The following is a 19,609-nucleotide window of genomic DNA, read 5'->3' on the forward strand; positions in this document are numbered from 1 at the left end:
TGGACTTTTTTTTTCTACTTTGTGGATTATTTCCAATTGAGTTAATTTGCATTATGCAATGTGGTAGTTACTCATACATAACTAGTGAGAGGAGCTGTTGCATTACTTACACAAAACAGGCTGTACATTCTGTGACCAAATGTTTCATGGTCTCTTTTTTTACAGTGCGGATTATTTCTAGTTGTTGAGTTTATTTGTATTGTGTGAGGTGTCTGTTATAATGAACATTATATATTATCATTAATTATATGACACAGACGCTACAACTCACTGTACATTGTCATGGCCATTTTTTTTTACATTGTGGATTATTTATAGTTGTCCAGTTGTTTTCTATCACGCATGGTGGTGGTTGTAATGAATAGCAGGCGAGAGACACGGTCGACCTTACAATATGACATGTATATTGAACATGTCATGGCTGTTATTTTGACTTTGTGGATAAATTCTAGTGGTTCAGCTGATTTTACTTAATTTTTTTTTACAAAGTGGTGCTTCTTCAGAATAACTCGCACAGGACAGTCACAGTGCAAGGTGATGGTTGTCATAAATTAGTGATGAGAGGAGTGTGTGACTGAGTGCGCTTTGGATTTCTCTTTTTTGTTTGTTTGTTTTTTCTACTTTATTGTGGATTGTTTCAAGTTGTCCAGTTATCCATCGTGCATGGTGGCGGTTGTCTTAAATAACAGTCAAGAGGGACCGTCGACTTTACAACATGACATGTATGCCGCGTGTGCTTTTATTGTGGCCTTTTTTCCTCTACTTTGTGGATTATTTTAGTTGTCCAATTTTGTTTATCGTGCAAGGTGGCGGTTATTATGAAAAAGTGATGAGAAGAAATGTGTGACCGAATGTTTTTTTTTTGTGTTTTTTTTTTTTAATTTGTGGATGATTTCTAGTTGTTCATTTTTTTCTGAGGTGCAAGTTGGAGTCTGAGTGTGCTTCAGATTTTATTACCATCATGTACATACATTGCATGTGTACTGTATGTGTCGTTAACTTTTGTTTTTGTTTTGTGGATTATTTCTAGTTGTCCAGTTTATTTCAATTGTGCCAGGTGGTTGTTAACGTGAATTACTGATGAGAGGAGTTTATGAACGAGTGTGCAGATTATTATTATTTTTTAACTTTATGGATTATTTCTAGTCGTTCAATTTCTATAAAGTGGCGCTTTTTAAGAATTAACCAGCATGAGGCCTCCTTTCCCAAACACTTTTTCGCAGTCAAGTGGGCCGGCGCACGGATGGACTGGCCGAGGTAGAGCGTGCCCTTAAATCATGCCAGGTCACCTTATCCCGAGGAGACTAAGGGCTGACATTCGCCTCACGATCACTTGCCTTTCAGCCCAAACAGGACGCTCCGTACCGGCCAACTCTTTCGGTTTCATTCATGAATGGCTTGCAAAAAAGAGCATTTGTGTCTTGTTTTCGTTTTACAGGGGCGGCTGTGAGGGGGGGGGTCGACAGCTGTGGGGCGGGGGCAGCGTGCACGTGCGGTTGCCACTCCACGTGCACGACCCCGCTCCCGCTTCTTGGCGGCAGCGGTGTAGAACTCGGGGTCCCGCTCCAGAGGTGACGGCTCGGATGTGAGCGGGACGCGACAGGAATGCCGGGAGGGGGAAAACAACGAGGCGCACGGGAGGGAGAGAGAGCGGCCGCTTATAGGGACCAGAGGGGGTCACAGTGGCGAGAGTTTGAGGGGACAGAGGGACCGTCCGCACGGTCCCGAACTGGACCGGCACCATGCGCAACAACGGCTGACGCCACGCAAAGTCCTCTCGCAAGCCAACCTTTCAACACAGGCCCATCTTAAAAAGGTAAGTTCACCTTATGAATAATTTTTGCTGTTTTTTTTTGTAGTATGTGCACACAATTTTGAGGGGATCTCTCCCCTAAATCATATAAATAAAATATTTGGAATTTTTTTTAAAATATTTTTACTAGTGCTGTCAAAGTTAAAGCGTTAACTAATTAATTAATCACAAAAAATTATTGCATTAATCATTGTGTTACCACAGATTAATCACACTATTAATTTTGACCGCAGATGATCCTTTTTAGCCAACAGTGGATGGTTACATTAAAGGTAGCTGTTGGAGTTTGAGCAATAAACATAACTACAGTGGTACCTCTACTTACGAAATTAATTGGTTCCGGAAGAAAGTTCTTAAGTAGAAAATTTTGTAAGTAGAGACGCATTTTCCATGTAAATGCCCTAATCCGTTCCGAGCCTCCCAAAATTCAGACACAAATGTTTTATAAAGCATAAAAATGCATCAAAACATGTAACAAATACATGTTACAATTAGATTATTGCACAATAAATGAGAGTTGTGCATAATGTAAAAAACAAAGAATAGAGTAAAGAATAAAAATGATGGTCATTTACCTTTTTAACTGCTGTTTTTTGCCCTCTTTGGTTCATGTTCTCTCTCAGAAGTGTTTTTTCTGCCTGGTGTTTTGCAAAGAACTGATCCAAGGATGTTTGTTTTTTTGTTTTTTTTGTTTTTTAACAATGCTTCGTAAATGTCCAAGGCAAACATCATCTTAGTGAGCAAACGCCCGATTGGTGAACACTTTTTCTGGGCGATTCTTTTAAACAAATTCTGAAACGTCATGGCGAGGCATCTTTTTCCCCCCCCCCAAAAAAAAGGCCCGTCTCGTCGTAATTAAAAACTTACTGTGCCTTCATCAATCACCAATTGTTTGAATTTTTGCACACATTCGTTGGCCGTTAGTTCATACATTTACGAAAAACTATCGAACACCTCATGGGCCGCGGGATGAATGATGAGGACACTGTATAGTATCTAGGCTCATAGATACCTATGGTAAAGGTTCCTCTAAGCCAATGGGATGCCAGAAGCATGCACAAACACCGACCTAGTATACGCTCATACCTATGGTAGAAGGTTCCTCTTAGCCAATGGGATGCCAGAACGATGCACAAACACCGATCTAGTATTTACGCTCGTAGGTACCTATGGTAGGAAATAGCCATAGCCGAAAGTATGTTGCGTTCGGTAATGCATTTTTACCTTTCGTATCTAGAAATTTCTTTCGTAACAAGAGGCAATATTTTCCCGTTGAGGCGTTTCGTAACTCGAAAATTTCGTATGAAGAGACGTTCGTAAGTAGAGGTTCCACTGTACATGCATTAAAGTAAAGCATTTAATAAATGTTTACATATGCTGTAGGTAATTTTTTCCCATTTTAAATTATGCAAATAATTAATTGATTAGAAAAAGCAGGATGAGCGTGCGCAGCGGGCAAAAATGTTGGGGAAAAAAAAAGCTTTTTTAAGTCAGTGATTAATCATGATTAATCAAAATTCTACGATGTGATTAATCTGATTAAAAAATGTAATCGTTTGACAGTTCTAATTTTTACCCAAATTGACTAAATCGCTTTATGGGTTACTTCTCTCATAATATATTACTGGGGTGGCATGGCTCAAGTGGTAGAGTGGTCATCTGGCAACCCTGAGGTTGCGGGTTCGATTCCAGGCAATGTGACCGTGTTGACCACTGAACCGCCAGTTGCTCATGATGCCGAGTCATCAGTACGTGAAGAAGTAGTCAACATGTAAAGCGCTTTGAGGGCCTTGTAAGGTGGAAAAGCGCTACATAAAATGAAGTATCATTTGCCGAATTATTGGTATTAATAAATAATAGAAATGCACTTGTGTATTCAAATCAAACATCTCAAAATATTTTTAACTCATCACTTACTACTCATTAGCATTAATAATAATAATTACATGTTACATTTTTATGTTCCTTGTTTTTTATTATTAATATAATAAAATATATGTATTTATAATGATAGTTAATCAAAAATCAATATTTGTATATTTACTGTATCGAGTATTGTAGTATTTCAAAAGCTGTGATTGTGAATTAGTATTTTTTTAACTACTTTAACAATTTAATGTAATGTATTACAGTATTTCAAAACCCATGATGACATTACTGTTATGATGAAAAATATCAAACGTCATTTACTGAAATTATCACTAAATAAATGTTTATTTCTTTTTCTGTTATTTTCGCTTCAAATTTAAGTTGCAAACAGTTCAGATTCGCCATATTTAACTTGATTGTTTTTATTAACGTGTTTATAATTTTACTTTTCATCTCAATCAAATGTCTAAAAACTGTTTGATATGCAAAATTAGACCTTAAGTCAAATATAATAGTTAAATACATATTTTTATAATTAGTAATACACTGTAAACTTGAGTTCCCATAATGTACTTCTCCACAATATGATGAGTTCAGGGGCATCGGGATGATTTGCTCTACTTGTGATTTTGCGACGACATCCACGTTTTAATGCGGCAAAAAGTATCAAAAGGCATTTCAGGAAATTGACTGAAATGCTCTCATACAATTGTCTGAAACGTTCTCATACCAGGACTGAATTCTTTCTCCCATCCGCTACAAATAGTTCTCACACATTACAGAAGGCTCTCACACAACGTATACTGAGATACTGTCACACTCCATACTGAAATTTTCTCATTTATTATGTTGAAATTCTCTCATTTAATATACTGAAATACTCTCACACTTGCTACTGAATTGTTTTATCTCACATTCTACTGAAATGCTACCACACACCCTACTACACTCCACTTATATCTGAAATGCTCTCACACATACTGCAATGCTCTCTTATAATTTTTTTTCCAGGAACCCACACGACTTAAATGAATTTTTGTGCACACACAGCTAAAACGCTGTCTCACATTCTCAACTGAAATCACAATTTCTGAATTGCTCTCAAATATCCTGAAATGCTCTCATGATCTCAACTGAAACACTCTTATGACTGCTTACTGAATTGCTCTCAAATATACTGAAATGGTCTCATTCAAAGGACTGAACTGCTCTTCTACGCACTATATTGATTTTTTCTTCCCCTCACACTACTAAAGTGAGCTCATACAACCCCTAGCAAAAAGTATGGAATCAGCAGTCTTGGACGAGCACTCACTCAGACGTTTTATTCTGTAGATCAAACTCAGATAAAAAGCATGAAACAGTTGTAAGGTCATTCCAAAGTGCAACATCTTGGCTTTCAGAAACACTAAAAGAAATGAAGAAAAACATTGTGCTGGTCAGTACATGTTACTTTTATAGAGCAAGTGCAGGGAAATAAATATGGAATCACTCCATTCTGAGGAAAAAAAATTGAATCATGAAAAACAGACAAAGACAAAACAATCAAAACACATCACTAGTATTTAGTTGCACCACCTCTGGTTTTTATGACAGCTTGCAGTCTCTGAGACATGGACTTGATGAGTGACAAACAGTATCTTCATCAATCTGGTGCCAACTCTCTTTGATTGCAGTTGCCAGATCATTTTTGCAGGTCGGAACCTTGCTGTCGACCATTTTTTTCCTTTTCCACCACAGGTTTTCAATTGGGTTGAGATCTGGGCTATTTGCAGGCCATGACATTGACTGGATACGTCTTTCTCCAAGGAATGCTTTCACAGTTTTTGCTCTGTGGCATGATGCATTGTCATCTTGGGAAATGATTTCATCATCCCCAAACATGTTTTCAATTGAAGGGATCAGAAAGCTGTCCAAAATGTCCAAAATGTATTGAAGATTGAACCACAGCCATCTCCCCAGTGCCTTTGCCTGACATGCAGCCCCATATCATCACGGACTGTGGGAATTTGGATGTAAATCTCACTAGAACGGCACCAAACAAAAGTTCCAGCATCATCACCTTGTCCAATGCAGATTCGTGATTCATCACTGAAGATAACCTTCATCCAGTCATCCACAGTCCATGATTGTCTCTCCTTAGCCCATTGCAGTCTTGTTCTTTTTTGTTGAAGCCTCACTGATGGTTTCCTTTTAGCTTTCCTGTATGTAAATCCCATTTCCTTGAAGCGATTTTGCACAGTTCTGTCACATACATTGACTCCAGCTTCCTCCCATTTCTTCTTCATTTGTTTTGTTGTGCATTTTCTGTTTTCAAGACATATGGTCTTTAGTTGTTTGTCTTGACGCTTAGATGTCTTCCTTGGTCTACCAGTACGCTTGACTTTCACAACCTTCCCATGCTGGTTGTACTTGGTCCAGATCTTCGATACAGCTGACTGTGAACAGCCCACATCTTTGGCAACCATACGTGAGTTACCTTCTTCAACAAGTTTGATAATCCTGTCTTTGGTCTCAAGAGACATCTCCCTTGTTGGAGCCATGATTCTTGCCAATCCACTTGGTCCAGCAGCCCTCCAAGGTGTGATAACTGCACTGTTTTTAACTGCTGACTAACAAGCAAATGTAATTTGAGGCAGGTGCCCTATTAAGGAAAGGAAATTGACTGGGTGTGTCCTTATTTTCTGCTCAAAATGGAGTGATTCCATATTTTTCCCCTCAGAATGGACTGTCTGATTACATTGTTTTAAAAAATAAATCAGATAATGTTCAGGCAGTAAAAGATACTTTTTTTTTTTACTTCTACTTGAGTAAAATTTTTAATGACTACTTTTTTTACTTTTACTTGAGTAATATTATTTTTGAAGTAACGCTGCTCTTACGTGAATACAATTTTTGGCTACTCTTCCCGCCTCTTGATTATTTCCTCTCACACGCGAATGAAACTCTCACTCAACACAACTTGAACACTCTCACAAATTCTAGTGAAGCCCACGTGTTGCTGTAGCGCAGCTGGGCCGATGGAGGTCGGTCACTCCTCCTAGCGGAATACTAACGAGGGCCTTTTGTCGCGCTACTCTCGTTTTCTTGACACGCACACACATGCGAGTTTGCTTTCAGTCTCGCAAACACTAAACACAAGTTTGCCTACAGTCTCACACGCACACATTCACGTGTAATTGCCTGCCCACACGTACACACAGGCGCGTGCGCGCGCACACACTGGGATGCTTTTTGTCAATGGCGTCTTTTGTGTCTTTCATGTGTGAGCCAAACAAAGCATTCCTGTGTGGACGGAGGAGAGGAGGCACAAGAAGGAAAGGACGGAGAGAGGAAAAGAGGAGAAAAGAGCGAGTGAGAGCGAAAGAGAGAGAGGGGAGGGAGTGAAGGACTGAGGAAACGTCGCTTTTGTCCTCCGGGGGGGCCGAAAAGGAAAGAAAACAAAAAGTTTGGATTGGGGAGTGGGACGAGCGGCATCGCCAAGCGGGCAAGTGCGGCGAGTGGCGTCGTTGCCATGGAGATGGAATACATCCTGGCCGAGAGGTCTCTCCCAATATGATTGGACGCGTGTGCGTGTGTGTGTGCGTGTGTGCGGCCTCTTGAATAGTGTCATTGTGAGTGTGAAGCTTTTCAGGGTCTCGGCCCCCCAATAAGGTGACGTAATGAAAGACGATTGGTTATGTCATCGGTTGCCGGGCGGCCTCCATTCACACAACTAATGTAATGTCTTAACATTCAAACCAAAACACAACTAGTTGATGAATTGGTCTGCCCATTCACACAATAGCACAACTCATGTAAACATGCTTGTCAGTTCACATACGGCCCCCTCCAAAAGTATTGGAACGGCAAGGTCAGTTCCTTTGTTTTTGTTGTATGCTGAAGACATTTGGGTTTCAGATCAAAATATGATTAGGAGACAAATTTGAGAATTCCAGCTTTTATTTAAGGGTATTTACATCAAGATGTGAAACAACTCAGTTTAATATCTGGTGGCTTAACACACTTGCAATAACCGCTTTGGCTGGGTTAAAAAAAATAAAAATAAAATAATAATAATAAGAATACAAATAAGAATAATCGAATAATCATAATAATCATAATCAAATAATCAATAATAATCGAATAAATCGAATAATCAATATCAAATCGATTTTCCTTTTCGAGCCTGATATCGATTCATAAAACCATGAATTGATTATTTTAATATCTCTTTTTACCCATAAATTAATAAAATAGAATTCTGAAGGTAAATTTTTTTTGGTATCTTTTGTTTTCTTGAAATTTCCTGTTCACTTGAATTCAAAAGTATTTTCTTACATTTATGAAAGCTCTGACTTAATGCAATTCATCACATTTTAATTTAGATTTCCAATTATTGAAATAGAATTATGAAAATATTTTCATCTCATCCTTGCTGATGTCAATGTTTTAAGTGATTATAACACGCGTTTACTTTCATTAAGAAACTAAATCATCAATTACTGCCTCTGCAAAATGTAATTTTGAATTTAATGTTTGTGGGTTTTTTTTATCATGTCCTTAATATTTGAGAAGAATTGATGTTCCATAATTAATTAGATTGAATTGATGTGAAAGGAATCCGAAAATATTGGCTTAAAAGTCTGCTGACTAACTTGGCCAGTCGAAACCTTTCTACTTTTCTCCCCTTATGAAGTCTGTTGTCGTGTTTCCATTGTGTGCGTTGGATGATTGTTCTTCATTATTACTTATTGAATGACGAAGCTGGTCTTAAATAGTTTGGATGACAGACAAACAAAATAGTTTTGTAGACTTCAGAATTCTTTCTGCTGCTGCCATCATGTGTTACATCATCAATAAAGATTAGTGAAGCAGCCATGACAAGACAGATGAGCTTGTATGTTTGGGATTTTCCATACTTCGGTAGAGGTTCATCTCATCAGTCCATATATTATTTATTATTATTTTTGTTCCAAAACCTCCATGGCTCATCTCTGTACATCTTTCCAAAATCCAAACATTAATTGTTGTCTTGGGTGTTTCGTCACAGCTCTCACAATGTCTGTTCAATGTCTTTTGCTAAGTACGCCTGTAGTTTCTTTTTCAGGATATTCCAGATCGTAGTATGTCCAATGTTTGTGCAATAAAGCTGATCGATTTCCACTCTTCTGTCAGCTTCAAAATGCTTTGCTGGAAACGCTCATCTTCATGTTTGCTGAGCAGAAAATGCAGTTTTCACAGGTCAAACCCAAAGCGGAAAACAAGCCCTATCGAATGTTGAAGCAATCAATCTGTAAGGCAACACCTGAGCAACTGCGAGCACCCATCAGTCACATATTCCAATATTTTTACTCAAAAAAGTTGAAAAGTGGATGTGTTCAAACGAAAAGGTGCACTGTCCCGAGGCGTTCAATACACCATGAAATAAAAGCTGGAAATCGGAAACTTTGTCTCATATTCATCTTTTGATCAGACACCGAAATACAACTAAAACAAACATTTTGACCTTTTCGTTCCAATATTTTCGGAAGCGATTGTATTATTCGTGAGAGCTGAGTGCAGTTGGATGTTTTTCTATTCGGCTAATAAGTGATGAGTGGTGGAGAGACGGAAGTATCCGCGCAAATTTGGCACTTTTCCTATCAAACGCTTCCAGTCGTCTCTAGTTTCCAGTCAGAGACCAACCGTTCTTTGTGCCCTGAATGGCGAAACCCGTCAGACAAGAACCTTCAGTGTTTTCGTCCTTGGTGATTCACCGGATTTGTCTTTTAACGCACCGCAGCTTCTCTTTCTCTTCCTTCCCCGCCGTCTCCTCTTTTTGTCCGCCGTCCCCTCCCTGCCGGGATCGGCGACCGCTCGGACGCAAGTTAGTGTGTCTAATGGCTGCCAGTACAGTCGAGCGTTTGTCTGCCTCTGCGTGGGGAAGCTATGCTTGGCAACGTTAGCATAAAGCCATAAAACTAACAGCTCCAGCAAAAACTGACAACTTTGTGATGTCATGTTTCCTGAATCAATTGCAATAGCTGATTACATGTAGCGCCCCATGGATTCAATTTATTTTATGTTTTTTTTTTTTAAATCAGCCCACAGTGACAGTATCACTGTTTTTTTGGGGGGCAGGCATGTACATCGTGAATACACCTACAAAAAAGTCTCAAGAACCTATGCTGTAAAATTCACAGGAAGGACAATAATATGTTGTATGAAGCCCCACTAGTCTAAAGATGGCATTCTGGTTAATATTGCGTTAGTGGAATATAAGTTAAACAGGAAAATGCAACAGTCTTTATCCATCTCAGCGGGCGGCCATTTTGTCGCTTGCTGTCGACTGAAGATGACATCATAGTTGCTCAGGTCTCAGGTAACGACCAATAACAGCTCAGCTTCAGAAAACAAGTGAGCTGTGATTGGTCGTTGCCTGAGCTTTGAGCAACTGTGATGTCATCATCAGTCGACAGCAAATGGCAAATATGGCTGTCGCCTAAGATGGATAAAAATGGCTGAATTTTGTTTCATAACTCATATTCCACAAATGTTAATATTAATCAGAATGTCATGTTTAGACTAGTGAGGTCACATATAACATATTGTCTAGAAATGTTTAAGGTTGATTTCCACTTTAACATATTTTTGTCTTTTATCTGCGGTTAAACTTTGAGGACATTCAGACAAACTCTCTTGGAGGAGTTTTTTTTTTATTTTTTTTAAGACAGGTGAAGCGAGGAGAAAATGGTTGCTATTAAATTTCATGTTGTAAGACAAGCTTTAAAAAAAATAAATTGTGAGATTAGTTATGAAATTTGTTCTAATGAGAGACTTTCTGTCTCATAAAATACTAAAAAAAAGAGCAAATATGTGAATCCACAGTTGCTGAAGTGCAAGTATGCGATTTACTGTATACAAACGTTCCAAGAGAGCCTCGATGAAACTTACTAAGTTTCTGTCTTCGTCGCCAGATGACGTCCGCCACCCCGCCTTCTTCCCGAAGCTCCTCCCCCCAGAAAGTGTGCCACTCCCAGACGCAGACGGACGTCTTGAAACCCCTGCTGGGCGGCGGCCTCTCCAACGCCGGCGGTACGCTGCGGAAGCGGCGGCGAGTGCTGTCCAAAGATGGCCGCAGCAACATCCGCATCGAGCACGTCAGCGGGCGCGGGTCTTTGTACATGCGAGACCTGTGGACCACCTTTGTGGACATGCAGTGGCGCTACAAGTTCTTCCTGTTCACCGCCACCTTTGCCGGGACCTGGTTCCTGTTCGGGGTACTGTGGTACCTGCTGGCGCTGGTGCATGGGGACCTGCTCGGTAAGGGACAAAATGGGGAGATTTCACACTGGATATCTTAAAAAAAATAAAATTAAAATAATTAGAGGTGCATTGTGCCATTTAAAAAGGTAATGTTAAAGCTGCTTCTACATCATACATGCTCCACAATGCCCAGATGAATACGAAGAGCCCAGAATGTTTTACTCTGACTGCACCTATCAGCTCTTATCTTCCCTTTATAATCGAGTGTGCGGACCCCGCACACTCCACAGCTTCTTTGGGGAGGGGCGGAGTTTTTCTTACCTCATTTGAAGTCATGTCTTCGTTGGTCAACTCTGGCTGTCACTTTAAGATCGTGCACATACTCGCTCATGCAGCATGAACACGGATGCTGCAGTTACGCTGCGGGCCAGAGGTGGCAGTCGTGAGTAAAAAAGGGACAAATTGCATACAGATCCTTTAATAAATGAAAATATTTAATAAAAGGATCTGTTTTTTTTTATATACATATGTATATATATATATATATATATATATATATATATATATATATATATATATATATATATATATATATATATTTTGGTACTTCAATTTTTTAGTCATATTTTCCATGAGAAAAAGTCATTATTTTGTAAGAATTTAATTAAATTTATTTATTTTTAAGTATGAATTAACAAAGATTAAAGGCCACTCTTTTTTTCCAAGCAATGTTCAGAAAAATAATGTAATTTTATTGAATTTTTCTCATCACATTTTCCATGGGAAAAATCATCAAATTGCAGGCCTGTATAAACACTATGTAATATAATAATGAGTGATTACTAGACCCACGATTACTTAAAAAATGTATGTTGATGTTATAGAATACTTATTTTTGCATATTTTAAAATTTATAGTAGTTTTTAAAAATGACTGAACATTGAAAATCGAAAAATTCTACACACTGCCCCTTTAGCCTTTTACATTTTTTTTTTTTTTTGAGAGAACAAGAAAAATGGTTGTAGTGTCTGACAACAATCCAAATGTGGTTGCAGAGTTCGAGCCGCCGTCCAACCACACGCCGTGCGTGATGCAGGTGCAGACGCTGACGGGCGCCTTCCTCTTCTCGCTGGAGTCGCAGACCACCATTGGCTACGGTTTCCGCTGCATCACCGAGGAGTGCCCCGTCGCCATCGTCCTACTCATCAGCCAGCTGCTCATCACCACGCTCATGGAGATCTTCATCACTGGAACCTTCCTGGCTAAGGTGAAGGCTTCGCTATTTCGCTTCGGACCTACTGGGTGAGCTGTGGCGGGCAAAGTTGGGGAGGGGGCGGGAGATATGGGGAACATCCCCCATTGAAGAAAAGGTTAAATTGGGCAGTAAAATTACTCAACTCAACTCAAGTTTAGACATCAGACGCCTGTTCATCAACACTTAATGGATCAATTTTTGTCATAAGGGTACAATTACTTTTCTAAAAATAAAATCTTGTTTTTGTAATATGTTTTTCTCAAAGAATACAACTATTCTTGTGAAATTTTTACTTTAAAAATGACTTCTTAAAAAACTCCTTGAGATTAATTACTTTTTTAGCTAAATAAAAAAAAAAAGAAAATAACATTTTCTTCTTTAAAAAAAAAAAAAGACAACACAAAATTGCCACTTAAAACAGATCTTTTCTCAAAATATACTAATGGCAACCAAAAAAAAAAAAAAAAAAAAAAAAAGCAAACGGAAAAAAAACTTTTTCTAACAAAAAACAAAAAAACAAAACAAAAACAAAAAAAAAATCTCGAGGTTACATGAAAAAAAGACCCTTTTTCTCTCAAATATCTCTAGAAACTATGTTTTAACTAAAAAAAATAAGAACAAAACATTTTCTCCCAAAAACTTGCAATATTGTGGCTTAAAATTGGATTGGATGACTTTTTTTTTCTCAAAACGTACAAACTCCAACAAACATACGCCCCTCTGCGTTTTTTGATTTAAGACTGTAATTTTATTTTCATAATGTTGAATATTACATCCATCCATTCTCTGAACCGCTTGCTCCTCACAACTGTCGCGGGGGGGTGCTGGAGCCTATCCCAGCTGGCTTCGGGCAGTAGGCGGGGCACATCCTGAACTGGTTGCCAGCCAATTGCCGTAATGTTGAATTTTTTTTTCCCAAAAATCCGACATTTGGATTTTCTGAAATTTCACTTTTTTTTTATTTATTTTTTTTAACACAGATAGACCAATAGACCTGAGACCCCCGCCCCCCAAGAAGAAAATACAAATTTAAAGTTGTAATTGTTATGCAGCAGTAAAAGTGACATGACATCTGCTAAACAGATGCTGAGCTGCACTGTATTTGTTTACGGAGTTGCAAGAATGTTGTCTGAATGTTGATAAAACGGCGACTTTAGTTGAAATCGGGTGTTGTCGTCCGCCAGGTGGCCCGTCCGAAGAAGCGAGGCGAGACGGTGAAGTTCAGCCAGCACGCCGTGGTGTCGACGCAGGAGGGACGCCCGTGCCTCATGATCCGGGTGGCCAACATGCGAAAGAGCCTCCTGCTCGGCTGTCAGGCGAGTATCCACAAGGATTGTCTTCTTGTTGCCAAACACCAGTGGAAGTTTGTATTTATTTTAAGGAAAGAGTTCTTCTTTTCTTTTTTTTTCAAAATTGCATCATCAGTTGTCTCTATTCTTTTTCGAGAAATTGCAACATAAATAGTTTGTCTTCTTGGGAAAGCAACCTCAGTAGTTTTTTTTTGTTGTTTTTTTGTTTAGGAAAGCGTAACCTACATTAGTAGTTTCGCTTTCTTTTTGTTTTTGAGGAAGGTACAACATAAAAAGTTTGTCCTCTTGTTAGTCAAGTGTAATAGTAGTCTCTCTCTCCCTCTCTCTCTTTTAGGGAAGTATAAGTCTTTTGTCTGAAGGGAAGGTACGCAATCAGTTGTTTGTTTTTAGGAACGTGCAACATTGGCAATTTTTCTGGATAGTGGAACATTATGAGTTTCTCTCTTTTTTTTTTTTTTTTTTAGCAAAGTGTAAAATAAATACAATAATAATAATAACAATAACAGTAATAATAATAATAATAATAATAATAATAAGAATTAGAATAAGAATAAGAATAAAGTGTCATTTGAGCAGGGGGGTATCCCATCAAGCCGGATTAAGGAAAAGCCTTTGTCATTTCGCCCACTCAGTAACCATGGAAATTTGTACTGCAGACCTAACCTGCTCCAGAGCAGGTTAACTGTCAAGCTTAGTTTAGCTGTTTGTCAAAAAACAAACAAACAAACAAACAAACAAACATCAAAAGACTGTTCCATAACGTGGATTTCTGTGCTTGTGTAGCACCATATATTTTCTTTTGAATTACGTTGTATTTGATTAATGACACTTATGCACTTCTTCTTCTTCTTTTGGCTTTTCCCTTCAGGGGTCGCCACAGCGAATCAGTTGCCTCCACCTCACCCTGTCCTCTGCATCCTCTGTTCTCACACCAACTACCTTCATGTCCTCTTTAACTACATCCATAAACCTCCTCTTTGGTCTTCCTCTCGATCTTCTGCCTGGCATTTGGAAACTCCGCATCCTTCTGCCAATATAGTCACTATCTCTCCTCTGGACATGTCCAAACCATCTCAGTCTGGCCTCTCTGACTTTATCTCCAAAGCTTCTAACATGTGTTGTCCCTCTGATGTACTCATTCCTGACCCTATCCAACCTGGTCACTCCCAAAGAGAACCTCAGCATCTTCATCTCTGCCACCTCCAGCTCTGCCTCCTGTCTTTTCCTCAGTGGCACAGTCTCCAGACCAAACAACATCACTGGTCTCACCACAGCTTTATAAACCTTTCCTTTCATTTTAGCTGAAACTCTTCTATCACACATCACACCTGACACTTTTCTCCACCTGTCCCAGCCTGCCTGCACACGCTTCTTCACTTCTTTTCCACACTCTCCATTGCTCTGGACTGTAGACCCTAAATACTTAAACTCCTCCACCTTCTTGGTCTCTTCTCCCTGTAACCTCACTCTTCCACTTGGGTCCCTCTCATTCACACACAGATACTCCGTCTTGCTACGGCTAACCTTCATTCCCCTCCTTTCCAGGGCAATTTAGTTGAATTATAAGATGTAATTTAGCACACTACCCTAGAGGGCAGTGTTGAGCTCTGGTTTTGAAAGGACGGTTGGCTAAGTGTACCAGAGAAGGAGATCCAAGGGGGATTCCCTTGGATGAAAAAAGAGACGGGACTTGGGAGACGGGAGATGGGAGACAGGGGGGTTCGTTAACCTGTGGTGCTCGATGGTTGAATATTAAGAGCAATAAAGTATGACCTCATTCCACATTACACACCTTACTGTTAGGCTGGGAGCCAGGTCCACTCCTCAGGATGTTTTTTATTACCTTTTTTTTTTTGACTATGATTTCCCATTATCTCATACCTTGGGCCTAATAAGTTGACAGGGACCACCCCCAACTCTGGACCGTTTGGTCATAGGGGCCAAAAAACAGCCCTTTTGGGAAAAGCTTCTGGTTACATTGTGTAATTACAAATGTCAAGGCAAGTCTAAAATTTTGCATGGTGCATCCTGACACATGGGGGAACTAGCAGGAAAATAATCATGGGCTTTCTGTATTTCAGTTCTCAAATATGACACTCAGCATATCCTAAAAGACCAAAAAATGTCTCTCCGCCTGACAAATTACCATCAAAGGTGATCCATTTCAAAAAATTTATTGAACATCTCACTGCCTCAAATGTATATTAAAAACATCCCACATTTTTAATCTTCAATTTAAGTCCAAGATGAGCTTTCTATCTGGAGTATTAGAGGCACTGTGACTAAAGTACTCCACTGTAGCCTAAATCGGAACCAAAACTGAAAATTCCAGATTTCCATTCCAAATTAAGATTAAGCTATTTGCATTTAGTATGCATTAGTCTGTATGTGACCGGCTTCGGCAAAAGGGTCCGCATGTCGGCAGGCTCAATCTAGAGATATGGACGATATTAGACAGTTGGACTTTATTTGTCCGTTTTGAGATTTCTCCACAAATAGCTAGTTTCATTTCCAAGCAGCACAAAAGTCCAAATTGTAATGGAAGTGTATGAAAATAAGCAATTATTAGACAGTATGCCTCGTAAGTAGGAGGCGCGGTTTTAGCTTAGCTGCTAGCTAGCGCCGCGTCGTGCGCAAACTTTTTAAAAACAACCCGAATTTCCTAGCATCAAACGTAATTCACAAATGATTTATATCAATATTGTGAGGATAAGTGTAACTGCTAATGGATGGATTGATGGACATAGCAACCAAAAAAAGTCGAAATACACCATTCAGCACGAAAGTGAACAGAACAGTCATCCTACCTCATGGAGCAGAAGTTATTGTTGTCATCGGTCCCGGATACCGACGAGTTGTAATCCAGGCAGACAGAGATATTCTACAGGATCTCTTTCTTAATAAATCAATTTCTACTTTTCATTCAAAGAAAGTGCAATGTCAATAGTTTGTCTTCTTCGTGTGCAAGTAAGCAAAAGGCTAATAAGTTGACAGCGGGTGTCGGCGGTGTGTCCAGGTGACGGGTAAACTGTTGCAGTCGTCTCTGACCAAGGAGGGCGAGACGGTTCGCCTGGACCAGAGGAACGTGGCCTTCCAGGTGGACACTTCCAGCGACAGCCCCTTCCTCATCCTGCCGCTCACTTTCTACCATGTCATCGACGACGACAGCCCCCTCAGGGCCTGGGCGGCCAAGGGTGAGTCCTGCCTGCCGCTCTTTTCACCAAAACCAAATTGTGCTCCTAAAAATTCATTCTCACAAGACTTTTTTTACACTCACAAAAAGACTTTTTTTTTTTCTTCTTCTTTTTTTTTTGGATATAGTACAAAATGCAACTTTTAGTATGACTTTCTTCCTCACATACAGTTGTGCTGGAAAGTTTACATGCCTTGGGGTATCTAAAATAATGAGCACAACTGTAAATGTACATTAGCTAAACATCGCTTAATGACACAAAAATTCGGCGAATCAAACCAAAATTCACATGTACATCTCTGCTCATGTCAACTTCAGCCTCTGAAAATATCAAAGCTATTGCCACAGTATTTTAAATTTTATGAGCATTAGGCCTTTTTATAATCACACAAGGACATACCAAAGGTTATGTAAACTTTCAACCACAATTGTTAATACAACATTTCCCCCTTAAAATCTCAGGAGAGTTCAACTTTATTGGAATGAAAAAAAAAATACAGTTTGTGACCATAAGTTAAAAAAAAAAAAAAAAAAAGCATGACTGTCTAAAAGGGTGGCATGGTGATGAGTGGTTAGCACGTCCGCCTCCCAGTACTGAGGACTCGGGTTCGAGTCCAGGCTCCGGCCTTCCTGGGTGGAGTTTGCATGTTCTCCACGTGCCTTCGTGGGTCTTCTTCGGGTACTCCGGTCTCCTCCCACATTCCAAAGACATGCATGGCAGGTTAATTGGGCGCTCCAAATTGTCCCTAGGTGTGCGTGTGAGTGTGGATGGTTGTTCGTCTCTGTGTGCCCTGCGATTGGCTGGCAACCAGTCCAGGGTGTCCCCCGCCTACTGCCCAGAGCCAGCTAAGATAGGCGCCAGCACCCCCCGTGACACTTGTGAGGATTAAGAGGTCAAAACAATGGATGGATGGATGGACTGTCTAAAATACAAATGTAAATAATCTGACTCGCAAATAAAAATTAGAGTCAAATGACTCACATTTTCATTTTAGAAAGTCACTTTTTTTTTTTTTTTTTTTTAACTTATGGCCATTAATTATTTATTAGAGAGAATATTTTGATTTCTTTTGTTAAAAAGTGTCATACTTTTAAGACACTTATGTGGGGGTAAAAAAAAATGTTTTCATTTTTAACAAAAAATATTCATATTACATTTAATTACATTTCTATTTTAGTTTTTTGTAAGATTTTGATTATTATTATTAATTTTATTATTATTATTTACTCATAAGTCTTTTTGTGGGGCGCAGGTTGATTTCTTTTGTTGAAAAATGTTTGACTCAAGATATTTTTTGGGGGAGGTATCAAGTTTCTTGAAAACAATAATCTGAAAATTTTTTGGAGTTTTATTTCAGGAAAAATCACATTTTAGTGAGAAAAAAAATAATATGAGAATAAAGTCTTTTTTTTTAAGAGAGAGAATTGTGCTTACATTTTCCCCATCCAAGGCAAAAAGCCAAAAAATAATACTTAAAAAAAAAAAAACCCAAAAAAGTTGTTTTCTCAAGTGACTTTTTGTAAAAAGCAGCATTTCTTTGCTACTGTCAATGTTTTTTAATAGGAAAAAGTCTGTAATGGTGACTACATGAGTCTTTCCATCCAGGCGGCGGCTGGACTGATCCGGAACTGGCCGACTTTGAGCTGCTGGTCATCCTGAGCGCGACGGTGGAGCCCACGTCGGCCACCTGCCAGGTTCGCACCTCCTACCTGCCCGACGAGATCCTGTGGGGCTACGAGTTCCCGCCCGTGGTCTCCCTATCGCCGTCTGGCAAATACGTGGCCGACTTCGCCTTTTTCGACAAGGTGGCCAAGAGCAAGGCGGCGCCCGTCTTCAAGCCGTCGGCTAGCCAGCGACACAGCTACCAGAGCAACGGCGGCGGGAAACTCGCCGACGGGTCCGACCCGGAGAAGATCCGCCTGGAGCAAAGCTACCGGGAGGAGCGAGGTCGCGTCAGCGTTCGCATCAGCAACGTGTGAGCTGATCATGCGGGACTTGTTTCTGGACTGGGGTGCCGTCTGCCTCACAAAACCTGAGCGGAAACTCAGGAAAATCAAATAGCACTGAAAGATAAACTGGCAAGAGGTGGCACAGGTTCTTAAAGAGCAACTGTAACAAATGTATATATGTGCCAATACTTTAATATGAAAGCCACATTTTCACATCCTGGAGTTCCCAATATTTCTTTCCAAACTCTATATTTCCACTTCCCTCAAGTGTGCCGATTCTTTTGTCCCAACTCCATATTTTCACGCACTTAAGTGTCCCAATATTTTTGTCCAACTCCATGTTCACTTTAAGCGTCCCAATATTTATTTTTGCAAACTCCACTTTTTCACACCCTGAATTGTCCCAATTCCCCTCCGCCAAACTTTCTATTTTCACTTCATTTACACCGCCCCCTGTTGCTTTGATATGCACTTTTTTTTAAAAATATATTTTAATTCCCTCGATTTGCCATTGGTGCCTTTCCACAAGTGTCTCCATGCTTCTGATTGACTGAAATGGCCTTATAGTGCCCCCTGTCGGGGTGGCTTTTATTGGACACCTTGAAAAGTCTTTTTAATCTAGACAGAGAAGGAATATTAGGGCCACAAGGAAAAACTCAACTACGAGACCAAAAACTTGTGATATTCGAGAATGCTTTTTGGGGGAGAAAAATAGAATAAAAAATACTTGTAAGAAAAAAAAAAAAAAACGCTTAATATGGAAATAAAGTCATTTTGGGGGGTGAAATAAGTAGTGATTTTATTTAGTTTAAATATAGGCAACTGTTTTTTTGTTTTGTTTTGGGGGTTTTTTTTTGGGGGGGGGGTGGTTACAAGAATCTAATTCAAATTTATTTGTAGGAGTAAGCGGTTAAGAAAATGGATGGATGGAAATTTATTTGTGTCCCCGTGGGGCACTTATTATTTTTTTTACATTTAAAAGTCTATAATCT

The 19,609-nt window shown here is 39.5% G+C and overlaps 1 protein-coding gene and 1 long non-coding RNA gene across 2 annotated transcripts; one reads left to right on the forward strand and one right to left on the reverse strand.

The window, feature by feature from the left end:
- The first annotated feature begins 1,471 nt into the window (after positions 1–1,471).
- On the forward strand, positions 1,472–19,093 carry LOC144021294 (ATP-sensitive inward rectifier potassium channel 10-like). The gene is made up of 6 exons (XM_077525457.1): positions 1,472–1,816; positions 10,621–10,966; positions 11,965–12,176; positions 13,349–13,480; positions 16,491–16,668; positions 18,274–19,093. The coding sequence occupies exons 2-6, from the start codon at positions 10,621–10,623 to the stop codon at positions 18,645–18,647; spliced, it is 1,242 nt and encodes a 413-aa protein (XP_077381583.1). The 5' UTR covers positions 1,472–1,816; the 3' UTR covers positions 18,648–19,093.
- LOC144021308 (uncharacterized) lies at positions 11,641–16,981 on the reverse strand. The gene is made up of 2 exons (XR_013284102.1): positions 16,282–16,981; positions 11,641–12,216 (listed from the first exon to the last, which is right to left on the reverse strand). It is a non-coding gene; the product is annotated as an uncharacterized LOC144021308 (long non-coding RNA).
- Positions 19,094–19,609: the final 516 nt, after the last annotated feature.

This window comes from Festucalex cinctus, chromosome 1, assembly GCF_051991245.1.
Source record: "Festucalex cinctus isolate MCC-2025b chromosome 1, RoL_Fcin_1.0, whole genome shotgun sequence".
In the NCBI taxonomy this organism is placed as follows: domain Eukaryota; kingdom Metazoa; phylum Chordata; class Actinopteri; order Syngnathiformes; family Syngnathidae; genus Festucalex; species Festucalex cinctus.

Coding starts and splice junctions, on each gene's coding strand:
- LOC144021294 (XM_077525457.1), top strand. CDS start 10,621: ATGACGTCCGCCACCCCGCCTTCTTCCCGAAGCTCCTCCCCCCAGAAA. Junction 12,177..13,348: donor CTGGAACCTTCCTGGCTAAG/GTGAAGGCTTCG, acceptor GTCGTCCGCCAG/GTGGCCCGTCCGAAGAAGCG. Junction 16,669..18,273: donor CAGGGCCTGGGCGGCCAAGG/GTGAGTCCTGCC, acceptor CTTTCCATCCAG/GCGGCGGCTGGACTGATCCG.